Raw genomic sequence first — 20,401 nt, forward strand, 5'->3', positions numbered from 1 at the left:
ATCTCTGGAGTAAGGTAATATTATGCAAGTTAGTAGTATGGAACCATTACACCCTAATACTAATATTGCCCTTAGTACCAATAATTTTACTTCTTGCAGTTTTAACAGCAGTAGAAATATTAAAATCAGTAATACTTATTCTTGCCATTGTTTATTTCAAACTGTCATATTTCAGCAAGGAAGTGGTATATCAGAGCTGTTCATTTGTACAGCTTTTCCAACTGACCATTCGGGAGAAGTTTAATAGTTCCTTTGAGTAAGAAATTGTTGAACTCATATATTTCAAAAGGGTTGAGTTAATATCATAAGATGTCAAGAAACACACTTGGCTTTTAATACATTACACTTGTTAATTTTATAAAGTACTTGTCATTTATTTTGCATGTAACCTGTATGTGCATAATCTGACTTCTTTCTCTCTCAATCTTCTTGTCTATTCTCTCCAGTTTAAATCCTAATCCTCTCTAGCCAATCTATGCATCTAAAATAAAGTCAACAGCAGTTCTTGTAAATGTATGTTTTAAAATAAATTTTGTGTATTAAATTTTTTTTTGAAAAAGATGCTCTATACTCTTTATTTATTTGCTATAAGAAGCACGAGATTGTCATAGAAAGTTTAGGTCAGGTTGCACCCAACAAGGCTATGGTTGGGTAGCATTTGGCAGATCTCAAGGAGATGCTGCTGGAAACATGATTGAAGGGGTTTGTGACACTCCCTCCCTCCACATTTATTCAATCTAAATGTTCTGCAAACATGACATTTCCAATCATTCAACTAGTCTAAATATCAAACATTGTTACTAATTTCAAGCAAGAACAAAATTGAAAAAAAGAGGACATATAACTAACTTTAGTGCCATCTCCTGTCTGAATTAGATCATGGCACTGAACTTTAATCAAGGGTTTAAGTTATAGTCCCCTGATTGCAAATCTATGGCACGTGTCCCGGAAGTGACACACAGTGACATACAGAACTATCTCTTGTGGACTTCAACTCCCAGAATTCCTCCTCTTACTCTTCATCTTGATGATGTGTGGACAGGCGGTGCGGGGGGGGGGGGGAGCTGGAACCGGTTCTAAATGGCACTGTAGGTTTGTGGAACCTCTTCTATAGAAGAGGTTAGAACTGGAAAGAACCCACCCCTTGTGTACACAGTCTTGTTTTGGCACTTGGTGCTGAAAAGGTTCGTCAACACTGTTATACTCAATTGTCACTACATAGTGGGAGTTTTGATTCTTCATTTGGAATATTTCTAGAATAGATAAAGCAATACTTTCTGGGGAAAGAATATTATTTTCCATATGTTTCCACATTTAAACCCCACAATGGTGCTTGTGTGTGTGTGTGTGTGTGTGTGTGTGTGTGTGTGTGTGTGTGTGTGAGATAGAAAGATGGCATGGGAAACATTTCAGAAGGCCCTCACTATTTTCCCAGACACTAAAAGGAAAAGAAGTTGTGCTACAGTTTAAGACCGATAAAAATAGCTTAATATAAAATAAATTAATATGAACAAGTTAATTGACAGAGATGGGAAGCAAACAAATAAGGTGCCAACTTAACTGGATTGGGTAAATATTCACTTCCTTGATGGAGTCCTATATTTTATATTAAGAAAATTAATGGTTTCCTAATGGGAACTTCAGTCAAACTTTTTGACTGGAAATTTGTTTCTTAGGCATTGCCCACTTAAAAAAAAATGGAGAATTTCAAAGATGGCATTTTGCAGTGGTGGGTTTCAAATTTTTGTAAAACGTATTCTGTGGGTATGGCCTATTTTGTGGGTGTGGCTTGGCAGTCATGTGACTGGGCGGGTATGGAGAACTTGACATCACACGCCCCCCCCCCCAAGCCATGTGGCAAAAATTTTGGGACTCTTATGAATGGGGGGAAGACAGGGGAAAACCATCCAAAAATAGACAACTGGAGGAATAAGGGCCAAAATTAGAGAGATCGGAGAAGGCAGGACAGAGGGAAATCCATTAGAAAGCTATCACACTCTGGAGAAAGAACTTTGGGAGATCAGAGGAGGCAGGACAGAGAGGAATCCAGCAGAAAACTCCTGAGTTTGCCACTGCTGTCTGGTGGATTGTGTTAAATATCCAGACTATTCTATTCCTTCCTAAAGGGCCAGCAACAGTCTATGCTGTGCCCTGATTGGCTGGGACACAGCATAGACTGTTGCTAACCAGCCAATGTGTCCTGATTGGCCGAGGTACTGCATCAGCAGTTGCTGTGCAGTACTCGGCCCCTGATTGGTGCTAACTTGCTACATACTGATTATAAATACCCTGGCGCGAGCTTGCCTATTTTGAATCGCTGTCATCTTCTGTTACAATAAAGATCTTGTTCTTTGCACATCCATGGCTCCTGTGTTTCCATCCACCCAATCTTTAAAAGATTGTGCCCCTCCATACTTCTCCGTTCACCACCCCCACTCCCAGGTATGGGACTTGACACCGAATTGAGCTAGGATAGTGTGGACAGACGGGGGGAGCGGATGATGGAGCAGCTTCTGGATGGACGGGCTGAGCTAGCGAGTGACAGGGCTGGGGCAGGCATTCCGGAAGTTACTTCTAGGTCCACCGGTCGAACTTCCTCTCACTGGATTGGTAAATTTCACCACCTGGTTCTCCCTAGCCGGTGCAAACAGGCAGAAACCCTCCACTGAGGGCATGGTAGTGTAGTTGTTTCATACTGAGAATCAGTATAGTAGTTTCCCCCCAGGTCCTCTGTTCTGGTGGGAATAGTATTCAAATCCGATTGGTCGAAGATCTGACAGCTCTCTATAAAAGAGTTTTTGTTGGATTGTATATATTTGCCACTAATAAAGAGCTGTTGTTACTGACTCTGCCTCATCCGTCTACCCAATCTAACACTAGTGGTAGTGGTGCTTAGGGGATAGTCTTGAAGGATCGGGGAAAAAAGCTGCTACCAAGACAAAGGTCAGATAAGAGGGGATTGAACCTGGGCTAAGAAAATGTCTTGAGAAAATGCCTCAGGCAGTCCCTTAGCTAGTTCATACAAAGGTAAAGTGAGAGGCAGGAAGCACATTCAGATGTGCAAGATTCTTTTATTGTAGCTGTTACAACAAATGAAGTCATGACTTATTTATATGGCATTGATATTTTTTTATTGTGGTCCCCTTATAGGGCTGACACGTTGTTAGTATACTTGAGACTTGAAAACTCTATATTTTTTATTTGTACACTTATTACATGCATGCGTAAGCATTTCTACAAATTAGAACATCATCTAGATAATCTAATTATGAGGCTCTAGTTAACTTTCCCCATTTCTACAAATATCTAAAAGATTTCAGACTTCTTCCTTTCTCAATAATTGCAGTAGAGTTGGTAACAGAACAATCATTTTTGCGGGTCATTAAGGGACGTGGTGGCTCAGCGGCTAAGACGCTGAGCTTGTTGATCAGAAAGGTTCTGCAGTTCAAATCTCTAGCGCTGCATAACGGAGTGAGCTCCCGTTACTTGCCCCAGCTTCTGCCAACCTAGCAGTTCGAAAAGCATGTAAAAATGCAAGTAGAAAAATAGGAAACACCTTTGGTGGGAAGGTAACAGCGTTCCGTGTGCCTTCGGCATTTAGTCATGCCGGCCACATGACCACGGAGACGTCTTCAGACGGGGCTGGCTCTTTGGCTTTGAAACGGAGATGAGCACTTCCCCCTAGAGTCAGGAACAACTAGCACATATGTGCGAGGGGAACCTTTATCTTTACATAAGGGAGAAAAAAGATTATTTTCTTGCCTTGCTCCCATGTATTCATTGTGGACGATATTTAGAGAATATTCAATCCTATGAATTTTTGGAAGGGAAGCAAGAACAAAATTCAATGTTTGCTCTGTAAGGACTCGTTGGGGGGGGGGGAATTGATGTAAAAAGAATTATTGTTCCTGAGAAAGTCTCTTTGGATGTAGAACAACATCATTCCTGACAAATGAAAGGATCTGGAGAAAAATTCAATGAACTATCTTTCTCTGGGGAAAGATCCCCAAAACAATCTTTCACAAGAGGTTCCTCATCCAATGAATAAATCACCAGAGTGTTTATTCAGAAATAGCTGAGTCTCTCTCTCTCTCTCTCTCTCTCTCTCTCTCTCTCTCTCTCTCTCTCTCTCTCTCTCTCTATCTATCTATCTATCTATCTATATATATATATATATATATATATATATATATTCTGTGATTTTTTTTCTACCAACAACTAGACAACAATCACTCAGAAAACTAGCATGTGGAAACCAACATTTGTCTAAACAAATATTATTTCAATATTTCTGACGAACGTTTTTCTGGATGAAAGAACATTCTGATTTCAGCAGAGGTACAGGAATTGTTGCTTTATATATGCATATAAAAGGATTTTGGATTGGAACTACAGAGCGATGGGTGAGGTAGGTAACCATCTCAGAATAACATTTAAAGCTTTTCAAAAATAATTTTGATAGATCAGTAGAAATTAAGGTTTAAGCTGAAAACACCAGCCTGAAGATGACAACTGAGACGTCGCCGAAATGTTGCCAAGACAATCTCAATCTTACATGGAAATAGACCCGAATACAACAAGACCAGCATTCCTACACCCATGAAAATCTACAAATATATATTTATACACACACACACACACACACACACACACACACACACACACACACACATATTTTGGCTTTAAGCCGAAAACACCAGCCTGAAGATGGCGAGTCAGATCTCACAGAAAAGTGAATCTAATCAATTTATTAGTGGCATGGAGAAAAGTATGGCAAGAGAAAATCACCCTGATTTTGAAACCTGTTCTATGAAAAGCCTTTAAAATCACAGAGAAGGAGATGAACATTTTAAACACTCAAAAATGTCAACTGGATATTCAGTTATGTTCTCAAGAACATCTTCTGAGCCTGATGGAAAGGAGTTGCTGAATGCATGGTGAAAAGACTGCCTTTAAAAGTAAATAATAAACATACAATTCAAATATTAATTAAGGAATTCAGTCTGTACACAAAGGAACATGCTGCATCTGGATATTGGAAATAAGCTGAGAAGGGAAGGCATGTTTCAATAAAATAAATATTTTGGAGGCATTAGAATCCCACTTCAAGGTAGACCTTCTTGATGAGATGAGAGAGTATTGTGGTTGCAACCTCCCATTTTTTTCCTGGAAAAAGTGGTGTGTTTGTGTGTATGTGTGTTCCTGAGAATCACTAGTCTCCACCTTGCCAGCTTCAATCTTTACACATTGTGTTTTCAAGTTGAATATCCTTGAGAAACATGTCCTCCATTGATTTATGAAAATTTTTGAAAATAAGAATAATTTAAATTCAGTATGACGCATGAAACCAAGCTTAAATCTTTTATTCCTTCACCAGGAAGTGAAAATCTGAGCACCAGACAAACTGCATGTAGCTGCTTGGCTGGAACGTCTCATCCTGCACAGCTATGGTACAGAAAGAATTCTTAACAAAGCGAAATAGATAATATAATTTTAGAAGACAGATTTAGTCAAATTTACTGGATTGTTGAGAATGGTTCCTTGGAAAGTGCAGACTTTGTTGAAGGAAGAAAATTAATCTTGTTTGATTAAATTGTTAAAAGTAGTGGGTGGGAAAAAGACAATAACTTTGGGCCAGTTTCCCACCTCCCTCCCTACTATTACATTTAATTAGTACTTAATAAATTGTGGTATCTGGGTTACTTTGTTTGCTTAATAATAAAATTATATTCTTAATCTTTACCCCTTTTTCAGCCATTGATAAAATAAATTCCATTCTTGATAGTATTCTGTATCTTCGTTCTACCATGTAAATCTGTCCATTTCTGCACAGAACAATATCTTCTTAATTATCTCTTCATCCACTGGCATATTTAAGGTCTACATGTTTTCCTAACATATTTACTAACCATATACATATTTTTCCCTGATTTTTTTCTTTAAATCCACAGATGGTAATATGTGCCAGATTTTTTGGTTGCATTTCCAACATCTACTATACATATTTTTGAACATTTTGTCTAACCTATCCGGTGGTAGATGCCATCTATAAAAATTTTTATATGAGTTTTCTTTATGTGAAGTTGCCATTGTTAATTTATAATTTCTTATTTTGCCAATTCTCTAATTCTATATTATATCCAAACACTTTTGACCACTGTATCATTGCTTCTTTTACTTGTTCATTTTTGGGTAAGTTGCTGATAAGACCAACTGCAGCTGCTGACTCTTAGAATTTGCTTGGATATTTGAAGAGTTTTGCACAAAGAAATGATTCTGAAACATATATAGACACATATAGAAAAGAATGTGTATGCAAAAATCATAGAATACTAACTTTTTAAATAACTTCAGTGAATGGATGACAAGGTATTTGGCAAAAAGAAACACACCAGGTAAGACTTAAATCAATTTCTCTTTTAACAGGTATCTGACTTATTACAATCTAATTACTAATAGAGAAATGTATTACATCATGATCCAGCAATTCTACAGTAGGACGGGCTTCTCTTGGCTGCTATTTCCAAAACCTCTGTTGACTGCTCTCTCTCCAATTCATATCATTAAAACAAAAAGTTGAATCAGGACTGATCAGTTCTAGGAAACTTTGGATCAACTGTTTCTCTGGGAACTGTGCTCCAGATGGAACAGTTTAATGCAACAACACTGCAGGAATTCATTCTGCTTGGCTTCAAGGTTGGACAACAAGGACGGCTGTTTCTTCTCATCTCATTCACACTGGTCTACACCCTCACTTTGGTTGAAAACATGGTCATCATCCTGGTAGTATCTCAAAATGCCCACTTGTCTTCCCTTCCTATGTACATTTTGCTGAGCAACTTTTCCTGGCTGGAGGTCTGTTATGTAAGTTCTACAGTGCCAAGGATGCTATTTGACCTGTCCTTCCCTGGTGGGGTCATCTCTTTCTATGCCTGCTTCATCCAATTTTATGTCTTCTTTTCCCTTGGCACCACTGAATGCTTCTTCCTCTCAGCCATGGCCTTGGATCGATATTTGGCCATCTGCTACCCACTACGGTACACACAGATTATGTCTAAAAAGATGTGCTTCCTCCTGGTGGCTCTTTGTTGGGTTATTGGCTTTCTCTGCTACATTGCTCCAGCATCCATGATCTCCAGGCTGTCCTTCTGTGGTCCCAACTCTATTGATCACTACATTTGCGACTCTGGAGGACTTCTAGCCCTGGCTTGTCATCCCCCGGAATCTCTCTCTCTTTTCTGCTATGTCATCACTTCTGCCTTGATTCTGGGCACTTTCCTTTTCATTGCAGTCTCCTATGTTGGGATTATTTTCTCGCTGGCAAAAAGGTCAAGTGAAAACACTGGAAACAAGGGCTTCCAAACAGTATCTTCTCACCTAGCAGTGGTGACGCTTTTTTACGGTTCTGTGGCCACTATGTACATTGGGCACACCGAGAAAAATCGTACTGAGAATATTAAAGTGATGACACTGTTCTATTCTGCTGTGGCACCTTTGCTCAATCCATTGATCTACTGCCTCAGGAATAATCAGGTGAAGGAAGCATTGGTTAGGGTGTTGAGGAAGAAAGGAGTTATATAGGGAAATAAAAAGAGATTGTAATGAAGTACATCACGATCAAGTATTAATCATACTTGTTAGGATAGATGAGTAGTTGTGAAAGTGGGGAGGCCAACTATAACTGTGGGCAATGAGGAGTAAGGTAATATTATGCAAGTATGGAAGCAATATTGCCCTTAGTACCATTAATTTTAATTCTTGCAGTTTTAGCAATACTAGAAATACTAAGATCAATAATATTTATTCTTGCAATTGTTATTTCAAACTGTAATATTTCAACAAGGAAGTGGTATATCAGAGCTGTTCATTTATACAGCTTCTCAAATTGTCTATTCTGAGAATTTTAATAGTTCCTTTGAGTACCTCTCTCTTTTTTACTACGAAAGTAGAGAGGCCACCTTCAACTGTGGAATAAGGTAATATTATGCAAGTTAGTAGTATGGAACCATTACACCCTAATACTAATATTGTCCTTAGTACCAATAATTTTAATTCTTGCAGTTTTAACACCAGTAGAAATATTAAAATCAATAATACTTATTCTTGCCATTGTTTATTTCAAACTGTAATATTTCAGCAAGGAAGTGGTATATCAGAGCTGTTCATTTGTACAGCTTTTCCAACTGACCATTCGGGAGAAGTTTAATAGTTCCTTTGAGTAAGAAATTGTTGTACTCATATATTTCAAAAGGGTTGAGTTAATATCATAAGATGTCAAGAAACACACTTGGCTTTTAATACATTACACTTGTTAATTTTATAAAGTACTTGTCATTTATTTTGCATGTAACCCTGTATGTGCATAATCTGTCTTCTTTCTCCCCCAATCTTCTCCTCTATTCTCTCCAATTTAAATCCTAATCCTCTCTAGCCAATCAATGCATCTAAAATAAAGTCAACTGCAGTTCTTTTAAATGTATGTTTTTAAATAAATGTTGTGTATTAAAAAAAAATGAAAAAAGATGCTCTATACTATTTATTTATTTATTTATTTATTTATTTATTTATTTATTTATTTATTTATTTATTTATTTATTTATTTATTTATTTATTTATTTATTTATTTATTTATTTATTTATTTATTTGCTATAAGAAGCACGAGATTGTCAAGAAAGTTTAGGTCAGGTTGCACCCAACAAGGCTATGGTTGGGTAGCATTTGGTAGATCTCAAGGAGAGGCTGCTGGAAACATGATTGAAGGGGTTTGTGACACCCCCACATTTATTCAATCTAAATGTTCTGCAAACATGATATTTCCAATCTAAATATCAAACATTGTTACTAATTTTAAGCAAGAACAAAATTGAAAAAAGAAAAAAAGAGGACATATAACTAACTTTAGTGCCATCTCCTGTCTGAATTAGATCATGGCACTGAACTTTAACCAAGGGTTTAAGGTTATAGTCCCCTGATTGCAAATCTATGGCACGTGTGCTGGAAGTAACGCACAGAACCATCTCTTTGGGCACGCCAGTCATCGCATGTTGCTCTTCCGAGTTCTGGCACACACATCCGTGTTGTCCAGTTGATCTTCATGCATGCGGGAGTGCCAAAAACCAGAAGAACAACTTCCTGGCGGATATGCGTGCTCAGGAAAACTGAGCTTCCGGATTCTGGCACACCCATGTGCCCCAGCCAGCTGGTCTTTGCGCACACATGCGTACCAGAAACTGGAAGACCATGTGACCAGTGTGCATGCTGGAAACCGGAAACTCAGCTTCCTGGCATGCACATGCGTGCCGTGGAACTGCTCTTCCAGCTTCTGGCGCTTCCACATGTGTACACCAGTGGTGGGTTTCAAATGTTTTAGAACCTTTTCTCTAGGTGTGGCCTGCTTTGTGAGAGTGGCTTGCTGGCCATGTGACTGGGTGGGAGTGGCTTGCCAGCCATATGACTGGGTGGGCATGGCCAACTTGTAAAATGTGGTGAAACTCACTTAAGAACGCTCTTGCTTAATAACCAAAAGGTTGGCTCAGGAACGCTGGCATTTGAAGCACACGAGCCTTAAAGCTATCAAGTTACAAGACCCTTGCACCCCTAACCCTTTAGGGAAAAAACCCCAGGGGTGTTCAAATTTGACAGTTTTAAGACTTGTGGACTTCAACTCCCAGAATTCCTCCTCCAGTCATGTTGGCCCAGGAACTCTGGCATTAAAACACACAAGCCTTTCAAGCTGTCAAGTTACAAAACCCTTGCACCCCTAACCCTTTAGGGGAAAAAAACCCCAGGGGTGTTCAAACTTGACAGCTTTAAGACTTGTGGACTTCAATTCCCAGAATTCCTCCTCTTACTCTTCATCTTGATGATGTGCAGATGGGCGGTGGGGGGAGTTAGCTGGAACCGGTTCTAAATGGCACTGTAGGTTTGTGGAACCTCTTCTATAGAAGAGGTTAGAACTGGAAAGAACTCACCCCTGGTGTACACAGTCCTGTTTTGGCACTTGGTACTGAAAAGGTTCGTCAACACTGTTACGCTCAATTGTCACTACATAGTGGGAGTTTTGATTCTTCATTTTGAATATTTCTAGGATAGATAAAACAATACTTTCTGGGGAAAGAATATTATTTTCCATATGTTTCCACATTTTAAACCCCAAAATGGTTTGTGTGTGTGTGTGTGTGTGTGTGTGTGTGTGTGTGTGTGTGTGAGAGAGAGAGAGAGAGAGAGAGAGAGAGAGAGAGAGAGAGATAGAAAGATGGCATGGGAAACATTTCAGAAGGCCCTCACTAGTTTCCCAGACACTAAAAGGAAAAGAAGTTGTGTTACAGTTTAAGACAGATAAAAATAGCGTAATGTAAAATAAATTAATATGAACAAGATAATTGACAGAGATGGGAAGCAAACAAATAAGGTGCCAACTTAACTGGATTGGGTAAATATTCACTTCCTTGATGGAGTCCTATATTTTATATTAAGAAACTTAATAGTTTCCTAATGGGAACTTCAGTCAAACTTTTTGACTGGAAATTTGTTTCTTAAGCATTGCCCACTTTAAAAAAAAAGTGGAGAATTTCAAAGCTGACACTTTTGTTTTAGGGCATGGTAGTGTAATTGTTGCATGCTGATAATCAGTATAGTAGTTTCCACCAAGGTCCTCTGTTCCGGTGGGAACAGTATTCAAATCTGATTGGTCGAAGGGTCTGACAGCTCCCTATAAAAGGACTGTTGCCAGACAGAGTTTTTGCTGGATTGTATATAGTTGCCACTAATAAAGAGCTGTTGTTACTGAGTCTGCCTCATCCGTCCATCCAATCTAATACTAGTGGTAGTGGCGCTTAGGAAATAGTCTTGAAGGATAGGGGAAAAAGCTGCTACCAAGACAAAGGTCAGATAAGAGGGGATTGAACCTGGGCTAAGAAAATGTCTTGAGAAAATGCCTCAGGCAGTCCCTTAGCTAGTTCATACAAAGGTAAAGTGAAGGAGGAAAGACATTCAGATATGCAAGATCCTTTTATTGTAGCTGTTACAATAAATGAAGTCATGATCTACTTATATGGCATTGATATTTTTTTAGTGTGGCTGTTGCGGCAAGTTGTTAGTATACTTGAGACTTGAAAACTGTATTTTTTTTTATCTGTCCACATATTACATGCATGCATAAGCATTTCTACAAAATAGAACATCATCTAGATGATCTAATTATGAAGCACTAGTTAACTTTCCCCATTTCTACAAATATCTAAAAGATTTCGGACTTCTCCCTTTCTCAATATTTGCAGTAGAGTTGGTAACAGAACTGTCATTTTTGTGGGTCATTAAGGGACGTGGTGGCTCAGCGGCTAAGATGCTGAGCTTGTTGATCAGAAAGGTTCTGCAGTTCAAATCCCTAGTGCTGCATAATGGAGTGAGCTCCCGTTACTTGTCCCAGCTTCTGCCAACCTAGAAGTTCGAAAAGCATGTAAAAATGCAAGTAGAAAAATAGGAACCACCTTTGGTGGGAAGGGAACAGCGTTCCGTGCGCCTTTGGCATTTAGTCATGCCGGCCACATGACCACGGAGACGTCTTCAGACCGTGACCCATCAAAACCGCGGTCCACAAAAGCGCGCTCGACGAAAGCGCGCATTTGACGTCATCACAGCGTGATGAAAAAAATTAAAAATTGAAATAAAAATAAAATTAAAGCAAGCCGATTCACATAAAGGTAAGGGTTAGGTTTAGGGTTAGGGTTAGGGTTAGGTTAAGGGTTAGGGTTAGGTTTAGAGTGTTAGGGTTACGTTTAGCATTAGGTTAAGGGTTAGCGTTAGGTTTAGCGTTAGGTTAACGGTTAGGTTTAGGGTTAGATTTAGGGTTAGGTTAAGGGTTAGGTTTAGGGTTAGGTTTAGGGTTAGGTTTGGGGGGGTTAGGGTAAGGTTTTTGCTTTATTTTTACATTTATCGATCACACCGCAATGTTTTCGTCGCGCTGTGATGACGTCACGTACGCGCTTTCGTCGAGTGTGCTTTTGTCTACCGCGGTTTTGTGGTGGAACCCTTCAGACAGCGCTGGCTCTTTGGCTTTGAAACGGAGATGAGCACCGCCCCCTAGAGTCAGGAACAACTAGCACATATTTGCGAGGGGAACCTTTACCTTTACCTAAGGGAGAAAAAAGATTATTTTCCTGCCTTGCTCCCATGTATTCATTGTGTAGGATATTTAGAGAATATTCAATACTATGAATTTTTGGAAGGGAAGCAAAAATAAAATTCGATGTTTGCTCTGTAAGGACTCGTGGGGGGAAATTGATGTAAAAAGAATTATTGTTCCTGAGAAAGTCTCTTTGGATATTGAACAACATCATTCCTGACAAATGAAAGGATCTGGAGACAAATTCAATCAACTATCTTTCTCTGGAGAAAGATCTCCAAAACAATCTCTCACAAGAGGTTCCTTATCTAACGAATGATAAATCCCCAGAGTGTTTATTCAGAAATAGCTGAGTGAGTCTCCCTCTATATATACAGTATATTCTGTGATTTTTTTTCTACCAACAACTAGACAACAATCACTCAGAAAACTAGCATGTGGAAACCAACATTTGTCTAAACAAATATTATTTCAATATTTCTGATGAACCTTTTTCTGGATGAAGGAACATTCTGATTTCAGCAGAGGTACAGGAATTGTTGCTTTATATATGCGTATAAAAGGATTTTGGGTTGGAACTACAGAGAGATGGGTGAGGTAGGTGTCCATCTCAGAATAACATTTAAAGCTTTTCAAAAATAATTTTGATAGATCAGTACAAATTATGTTAAAAGCCAAAGTAGAACAGAGGGATTGTGAGAGGTCTCCGGAATTCTAGGCTGCTTCCCAGATTTTAATTTATTTAAATGAATGACTTTAATTAGTTTTATTCCATATTTTATTTCACAGACGCGTTGCATGATGAAGCAGAATTGTATCCTAATGATTTGTTATTATGTTTTAATGAGCCACCAGCTTTTTAACCTTCTTTTTTTTAGGATGCCTAAAGGAATGTGATTCTCTCTTGTGATTCCAGATGGAGACCACAAGCCAAGAATTCATTTTGCTGGGTCTTCAAGTGGACCAGCAAAAGCAATTCATATTATTAATCTTTTTCTGCATTCTCTATGTGCTTATCCTGGCTGAGAAGATCACCATTATTGTGCTTTTAAACCAAGGTGTTCATGTGTCCCAGCATCCTATGTACATTCTGTTGAACAATTTCTTGTGGACGGAAATGTGTCATGTGAGTGATGCTATACCTTGTGTGCTGTTTGACCTGGAATCTCCTGTTGGAGTCATCTCATTCTGTACCTACCTCCCACAGTTCTACAGCTTATTTTTCTTTGGCAACCTGGAATTCCTCTTTCTCTTAGCCACAGCCTTGCATCATGGTTTAGCCATCTGACTTAGCGATCTGACACCCGCTATTGTGTTCAAATGCTATATGTTTAAATTCTTGTTATGTTCTAGTGGCTGGTTGTTGGAATCTCTGTCTCCTGGGATATGTATAGTTAGCGATCATGATTTTAAAATTACCTTTCTGTGGACATAATATCATTTACGTTCATTTTCTGTGTGATCCTGTGCCAATTCTATTCTTGCCTTGTTCTCCTTTGGAAATATTCTCCTGATTTGCCAAATTACCACGCATACTTTTTTAAAAAAGGAAATGTTATTTTCTTTTAAATCTTTGTTATTTGTATACATAGCACTGTGGTTGTCATTTGATGACAGTTGCAAAAGGAGATTTTTCCACCATCTCTATGCATTTCTTGGCAGTGACACTTTTCTATGGCACAGAAGGAGCTATGCATTGAATTCTTGGGACAGAAAGCCACTCTGAAGTAATAAATTAATACTATATTCTATGCTGTAGTGTACACCATTTCCCAATCTCATGAGCTAATGTCTAAGGAATGGAAGGTGAAACAGGCACTAGGTCAGTGATGGTGAACCTTTTTGGCACCGTGTGCCAAAAAGAGAGTGTGTGTGGACTCGTAAGCCACGCAACCCAGAAGAGGAGCTGCAAAGGGCTCATTTCCATGCATTCACATGCCTGGAAATGAACTTCCGGTTTCCGGTGCACAAATGTGCACCAGCCACCTAGTTTTCCAGTTACTGGTGCACATTTGCACACAACGATCAGCTGGCCATGCCCATGCCAAAAACGTTCCAGTTTTGAACACTGCCATGCCCATGAAGATCAGAAACCTGGAAAAGGAACAGGCAGTGCCATGTGTCCCAGGTGAAATGGCTCCGTGTGTCACTTCGGGCATGCATGTCATAGGTTCGCCATTGTGGCACTAGGCAATTGCTCAGAAGAATGATGAGATTGCAGCTAAAATAGAGCACAGTGTAAATGAAGTTAGGCTGATAAATGAAACCCCAAATGTTATTAAATTTGTTATAGGGAAAAGAAAAGGTATAGATCTAAATGTGTAAAATGCTTATTCAAGAATCTTGAGCTGTGTGTCATGTGAAACTCAAAAGAAAAGGTTCTCTTGACCACCTCATAATTTCAAACTGTGTAATTTCCCTAATCTTTGTTTGGTCCCAAAGCAGAATTGGGATCATATTATTCAGTTCTGGATTGCAATTCTTTCCATATCTTGGATGATTTGAGATGTATTGCATTAAAGACAAATAGCCAAACAAGGAGGGAATAGATAATGAATACTTTCAGAATGGATGGCATGTACAAGATTGAACTGAACAACTGAGAAAAGCTACTTTGATTGGAAAGGAGGTGGTTTTTTTTTCTGATGCCACTGACCCTAAATTATCCACAAAGAAGAGTACATATTGGATACCATCTGTTTTCTCATTGGAAGGTTTTATAACCTTGTCTTTCAAACTCAAGAGAGTGACCTTTCCAATAAAGTGGAAGTCAGAGGAGCATTTTAACTGTTTTTCCATGCACTTGCTTCTGATTTGGAGTAATTGTATGTTTGATACCCAGAAATGAACTGATAATCGATTCATTTCTAAATCAGCTGCATAGTTTTGTTGAAGATAATTTCCCATTGTGTCAGATGATGCTTCATTTAATCATAATGTATAGCATTAAATCTAAAATCTAGTCCACAATCAATGGTTAGCCTCTTTGCTGCCCGGTTCTATGTATTTCAGATGGAGTTCCTCAATTCATCCACTATTACAGCATTTGTCCTGCTTGGCTTCGGAGTTGAACAACAAGGACACCTGCTACTATTCATCTCATTCACAGTTGTCTACATCCTCACTTTGGTTGAAAATATGGTCATCATCCTGGTAGTATCTCAAGATGCCCACTTGTCTTCCCTTCCTATGTACATTTTGCTGAGCAACTTTTCCTGGCTGGAGGTCTGTTATGTAAGTGCTACAGTGCCAAGGATGCTCTTTGACCTATCCTTCCCAGGTGGGGTCATCTTTTTCCATGCCTGCTTCATCCAATTTTATGTCTTCTTCTCCCTTGGCACCACTGAATGCTTCTTTCTCTCAGCCATGGCCTTGGATCGATATTTGGCCATCTGCTACCCACTACGGTACACACAGATTATGTCTAAAAAGATGTGCTTCTTCCTAGTGACTCTTTGTTGGGTTATTGGCTTTCTCTGGTACCTTGTCCCAGTGTTCTTGATCTCCAGGCTGTCCTTTTGTGGTCCCAACTCTATTGATCACTACATTTGTGACTCTGGAGGACTTCTAGCCCTGGCTTGTCATCCCCCGGAATCTCTCTCTCTTTTCTGCTATGTCATCACTTCTGCCCTGATCCTGGGCACTTTCCTTTTCATTGCAGTCTCCTACGTGGGGATTATTTTCACCCTGATAAAAAAGTCCAGTGAGAACACTAGAAACAAAGGAGTTTATACTGTGTCTTCTCACCTAGCAGTGGTGACACTATTTTATGGTTCCGTGGCCACTATGTACATTGGGCACAGCGAGAAAAACCATACCGAGAATATTAAAGTGATGACACTGTTCTATTCTGCTGTGGCACCTTTGCTTAATCCATTGATCTACTGCCTCAGGAATAATCAGGTGAAGGAAGCATTGGTTAGGGTGTTGAGGAAGAAGGGAGTTATATAGGGAAATAAAATGAGATTGTAATGAATTACATCACGATCAAGTATTAGTTTGTTAGGCTAGATGAGCAGTTGTGAAAGTGGGAAGGCCAACTGTAACTGTGGGGAATGAGGAGTAAGGTAATATTATGCAAGTATGGAAGCAATATTGCCCTTAGTACCAATAATTTTAATTCTTGAGTTTTAGCAATACCAGAAATATTAAGATCAATAATATTTATTCTTGCAATTGTTATTTCAAACTGTAATATTTCAACAAGGAAGTGGTATATCAGAGCTGTTCATTTGTACAGCTTCTCAAATTGTCTATTCTGAGAATCTTAATAGTTCCTTTGAGTACCTCTCTCTTTTTATACTATGAAAGTAGAGAGGCCACCTTCAGCTGTGGACAATGGGGAGAAAGGAAATGTTATGCAAATTAATAGAATGGAACCATTAAACTTTAATAGTAATGTTCCCTTTAATATTAATAATATTTAATCATGCAACTTAAATAACAATAGTGATATGAATACCAGTAATGCTTATTCTTGCAGTTGTTACTTCAAATTGTAATATTTCAACAAGTATGTAATTTCAACACATTCCATATGTACCATACCTATTTCTTTTCCCCAGCAGTTCTCAAAGTGACTCTTCTGGAAAAGTAGGACTTTTCCATTGAATAAGAAATTATTGAAGCGACATACATCAAAACAACTCATCAATCGATACCGATTGATGATTGCTATTATAAAGAACAGGACGTTCCTGTTCGTATTGTATTGTATAAATGTGGTATAAGTCTAATTTTTATGTGTGTGTATTTTACATGTTTGTAAATAAAAATCTTAAAAAACAACAATTCAGTCAGTATCAGATCTCAAGAAACCCAATGGGTTTTAATACATTACATTTGTTAATTGATGCTCGTAATCAGTTATGTATGTAACCTGTATCTGCATAACTAATCTGTCTTCTTTTTTTCTCCTCTCCTCCCCCTTTACCTCTTCTTAATTTTGGTCCTATTTCTGTCACTGTAGTTCATAAAAATGTGTGTCTTTTAACAAATGTTACTTGAAAAAGATGCTTCTGGATTCCTGATATTTTTGTCATAGGAAGTATGTGATTGTCATAGAAAGTTTAAATGGCACTAGGTATAGTTATATCTCCTTCTTTTTGAAGTTTTGTTCTTGCTTAGTAGCAAGCCATCATATATAGTCTAGTACAATGGTGGGGGAGGGATCATGGTTATAGAATCTTGCACATTTAGATTGAAAGAATTTTGACCTCAGAGCTCATATTGAACCAATGATTAATCCAAACTGCCTTCATTCCCTCCGTAAAATTCATTGCCATGTAGACTTTGGAAGACCTTGTTATTTTTGCAGATCTCAAGGAGAGGCTGGTGTAAACATGTTCGAAAGAATTTATGACTCCCATGTTTAGCAAAACAGCAACAGAAAAAGTCTACCAATTTTATGCAGGGAATGAAGGAAGTTTGGATGAATGACTCCATTGCCTGGTTCAACATGAACACTTGAGTTCTACATTCTTTCATTCTAAATGTACGACATTCTGCAAACATGATTTTTTTTCTGCCATTATAATTCAAGTTCATTTCCTTCTCCTTGCTCTTAACAATGTCAATCTTCAGTCCTTTCAAATATTATCCAAACACTTTATTTATTTTAATTTTCTCTTTGTCTCTTCTCACAAAATCACTGACAATGTTAACAATTTTTTTAAAAACTCCCTTTTTAAGACCCCGTAATCCCTTAAATCAGGTCAACTGGATGGAGCTGGATGTTTAATGGCCGGATGCCCTTCCTGACGCTGCTGTGGATTTCACAGCAGATATTTTTTCTTTGCACTTTAGGAAAGAAACATTTGCTGCTCCCTAGGATTGATTTCTCAATGTTCTGAATGGGACGAAAGCATCTTCACCATGTATCATCATGCAGCTCAAACAATTTTAACAAACATCTTCTGTAAATCCAATGTATAAATGTTATCAGCCAATTTCACTTATATATTCTCTTCAAGTGATAGAGAAAGAATTGGTGATTATGTTCATAATTAAAGCACACCTTACCAACAAGAACTGTGAACTGTGGGCCTCTGTCAAACATGATTGGGAAAGTTTTGTTTCAGATAATGTGTTAAATAAATTATCCCAATAATGCAGAGGAAGCCAGAAGGAGTCAGATGATAACTTGGCCTTTGACATGAGGAAATCGATAATAAATTCTAAGAAAGCTCTATTCCAAGTTTAGGTAAGGATACAATAAACAAGTCTAGGGTTGAGCAGGATTTGGAAGACCTTGTTATCTTGGCAGATCTCAAGGAGAGGCTGCTGTAAACATGTTTGAAAGAATTTCTGACTCCCAAAAATTATGCTGTTATCAAAACAGCAATAGAATAAGTCTACCGTTGCAATGAATTTTATGGAGGGAATGAAGTCAGTTTGGATTTATCATTGGCTCAATATGAACCAATATGAATGCTATCCTATTCCCTATTCTCCCTCGGGGTCCTCTCCAAACTCCCAGCTAGTAGGCTGGATAAGTCACACACTGGCCACGCCCAAGTGTGGAACAGAGTTATTTTCAGGTGGGGAGGAGGAGTAGAACGTCTAACTCCTTAGCATCAGAGCGTGTTAATAATAATATAAGAAATACTAATGATCTGATGGTCATTTTGAAAAATCCTTTCTTAGCACGTATCTAGAAGCCAAAAAGAACATAAGTGCCAAATTTCAAGTTTGTAAGCTTTACAGTTCTGAGACTTCATGATTCTGTATGAGCAGCATTTCACTTTTATATAGAGAGATTGGGAAATAGCATTTCTTTGATAATCGATAGGCTGTGCAACTCTGAAATGCTAGTGCACACATTCCGGAACATAGCTGGAGTTTCCCCTCTTGTAAATCTATATTAGAGTCCTTTGTGCTCTTTGCCTGATTGTCTTAAAGCTGCTTTTCCAACAGGTAACTGGACTTCCTTGCTTTAAAAAAAAAACGTTTTGATTCTCATCCAAGAAGCTTCTTCAGTTCTGGAGAACTGAAGAACTGAACAGAAGTGAACTGAAAAACTGAAGAAGCTTCTTGGATGAGAAGTAATTAAAAAAAAAAACAGCCAAGAAAGTCTAGTTGCCTTTTGGAAAATCACCTTTGGGACAATCATGACCTGGATGATTGAGAATTTCCACCGAGACTCTTTGCTGATTGGTCCTGCAGGGAAAGGACCATGTCAGGCAGTTGAAAGAACACTGTCCCTCCTGAATCATGATGAAGTCCTTGGGCAGAATCTTCCCAAGGGGAAAAGATGACTTAAATCCAGCTGAGTTATGAGAAGGGAATGTTTTTTGGAGAGAAAGGACTTTTCATGCATTCACTCTCTGTCCCTTTGTCCTGGAGTGCAAAGTCTCTGATCACGGATATTTTGGAAGGACAGAAAAGAATGGAAGATTTAGTATATTATTTCTAAGCTTTACTCCCAATAATGCAGAGAAGTTAAGTGACAAAACAAGAGGATTTGACTTGACTACAATGCACTTTGGTTTCAGTAGCTCTATTTGTGAGTCTGCCTGAGGCTCTCAGCAAAAATGCTGAACTGGGAGCTTTGTTAGGCTTTTGCAAAGGATCCTAGAAGGACATGAGACTTTATAGCACTAGTACTTGGACTTATATATCACTTTATAGTGCTTTACAGTGGTTTACAGGACTCAACAATCTGGGTCCTATTTTACTCTCCTTGGAAGAATTGAAGGCTGAGTCAACCTTGAGCCTCATGAGATTTGATCTGCCAAACTGCTGGCAGTGGGTGATCAGCAGAAGTTGTTAATTGCAAAGTTGTGTCTGACCCATCGCAACGCCATGGACAACACTCCCCCAGGCCTTCCTGTCCTGTACCATCTTCCAGAGTCCATTTAAGTTCACACCTGCTGCTTCGGTGACTCCATCCAGCCACCTCCTTCTCTGTCGTCCCCCTTCTTCTTTTGCCCTCAATCTTTCCTAGCATTAGGCTCTTCTCCAGCGAGTCCTTCCTTCTCATTCGGGGGCCAAAGTATTTGAATTTCATCTTCAGGATCTGGCCTTCTAAAGAGCAGTCAGGGTTGATCTCCTCTACGACTGACCGGTTGGATCGCCTTGCAATCCAATGGACTTGCAGGAGTCTTCACCTGCAGTGCTGCACTTTAACCACTCATTATAATCTTTATACTTTATACTCAGGTTGTTACTAGGATTTTGCAGGGGATCATGGAAGGAAAGGAAATTTAGAATTTTTTTTAGAACAATATAATTTTTCGGTGAGAGGAAGGGTTCAAATGTTTTCAGCAGAATATCTC

At 38.7% G+C, this 20,401-nt stretch overlaps 2 protein-coding genes across 2 annotated transcripts; both read left to right on the forward strand.

The window, feature by feature from the left end:
* The first annotated feature begins 6,642 nt into the window (after positions 1-6,642).
* On the forward strand, positions 6,643-7,581 carry LOC116520353 (olfactory receptor 11H6-like). The gene has a single exon (XM_032234517.1). It carries the CDS (start codon positions 6,643-6,645, stop codon positions 7,579-7,581), a length of 939 nt encoding a protein of 312 aa, XP_032090408.1.
* A 7,556-nt stretch (positions 7,582-15,137) lies between these two features.
* LOC116523034 (olfactory receptor 11G2-like) lies at positions 15,138-16,076 on the forward strand. Its single transcript, XM_032238190.1, has one exon. The coding sequence runs from the start codon at positions 15,138-15,140 to the stop codon at positions 16,074-16,076; it is 939 nt and encodes a 312-aa protein (XP_032094081.1).
* The last annotated feature ends 4,325 nt before the right edge of the window (positions 16,077-20,401 follow it).

The sequence above is a fragment of the Thamnophis elegans genome, chromosome Z, assembly GCF_009769535.1.
Source record: "Thamnophis elegans isolate rThaEle1 chromosome Z, rThaEle1.pri, whole genome shotgun sequence".
Lineage (NCBI taxonomy): Eukaryota > Metazoa > Chordata > Lepidosauria > Squamata > Colubridae > Thamnophis > Thamnophis elegans.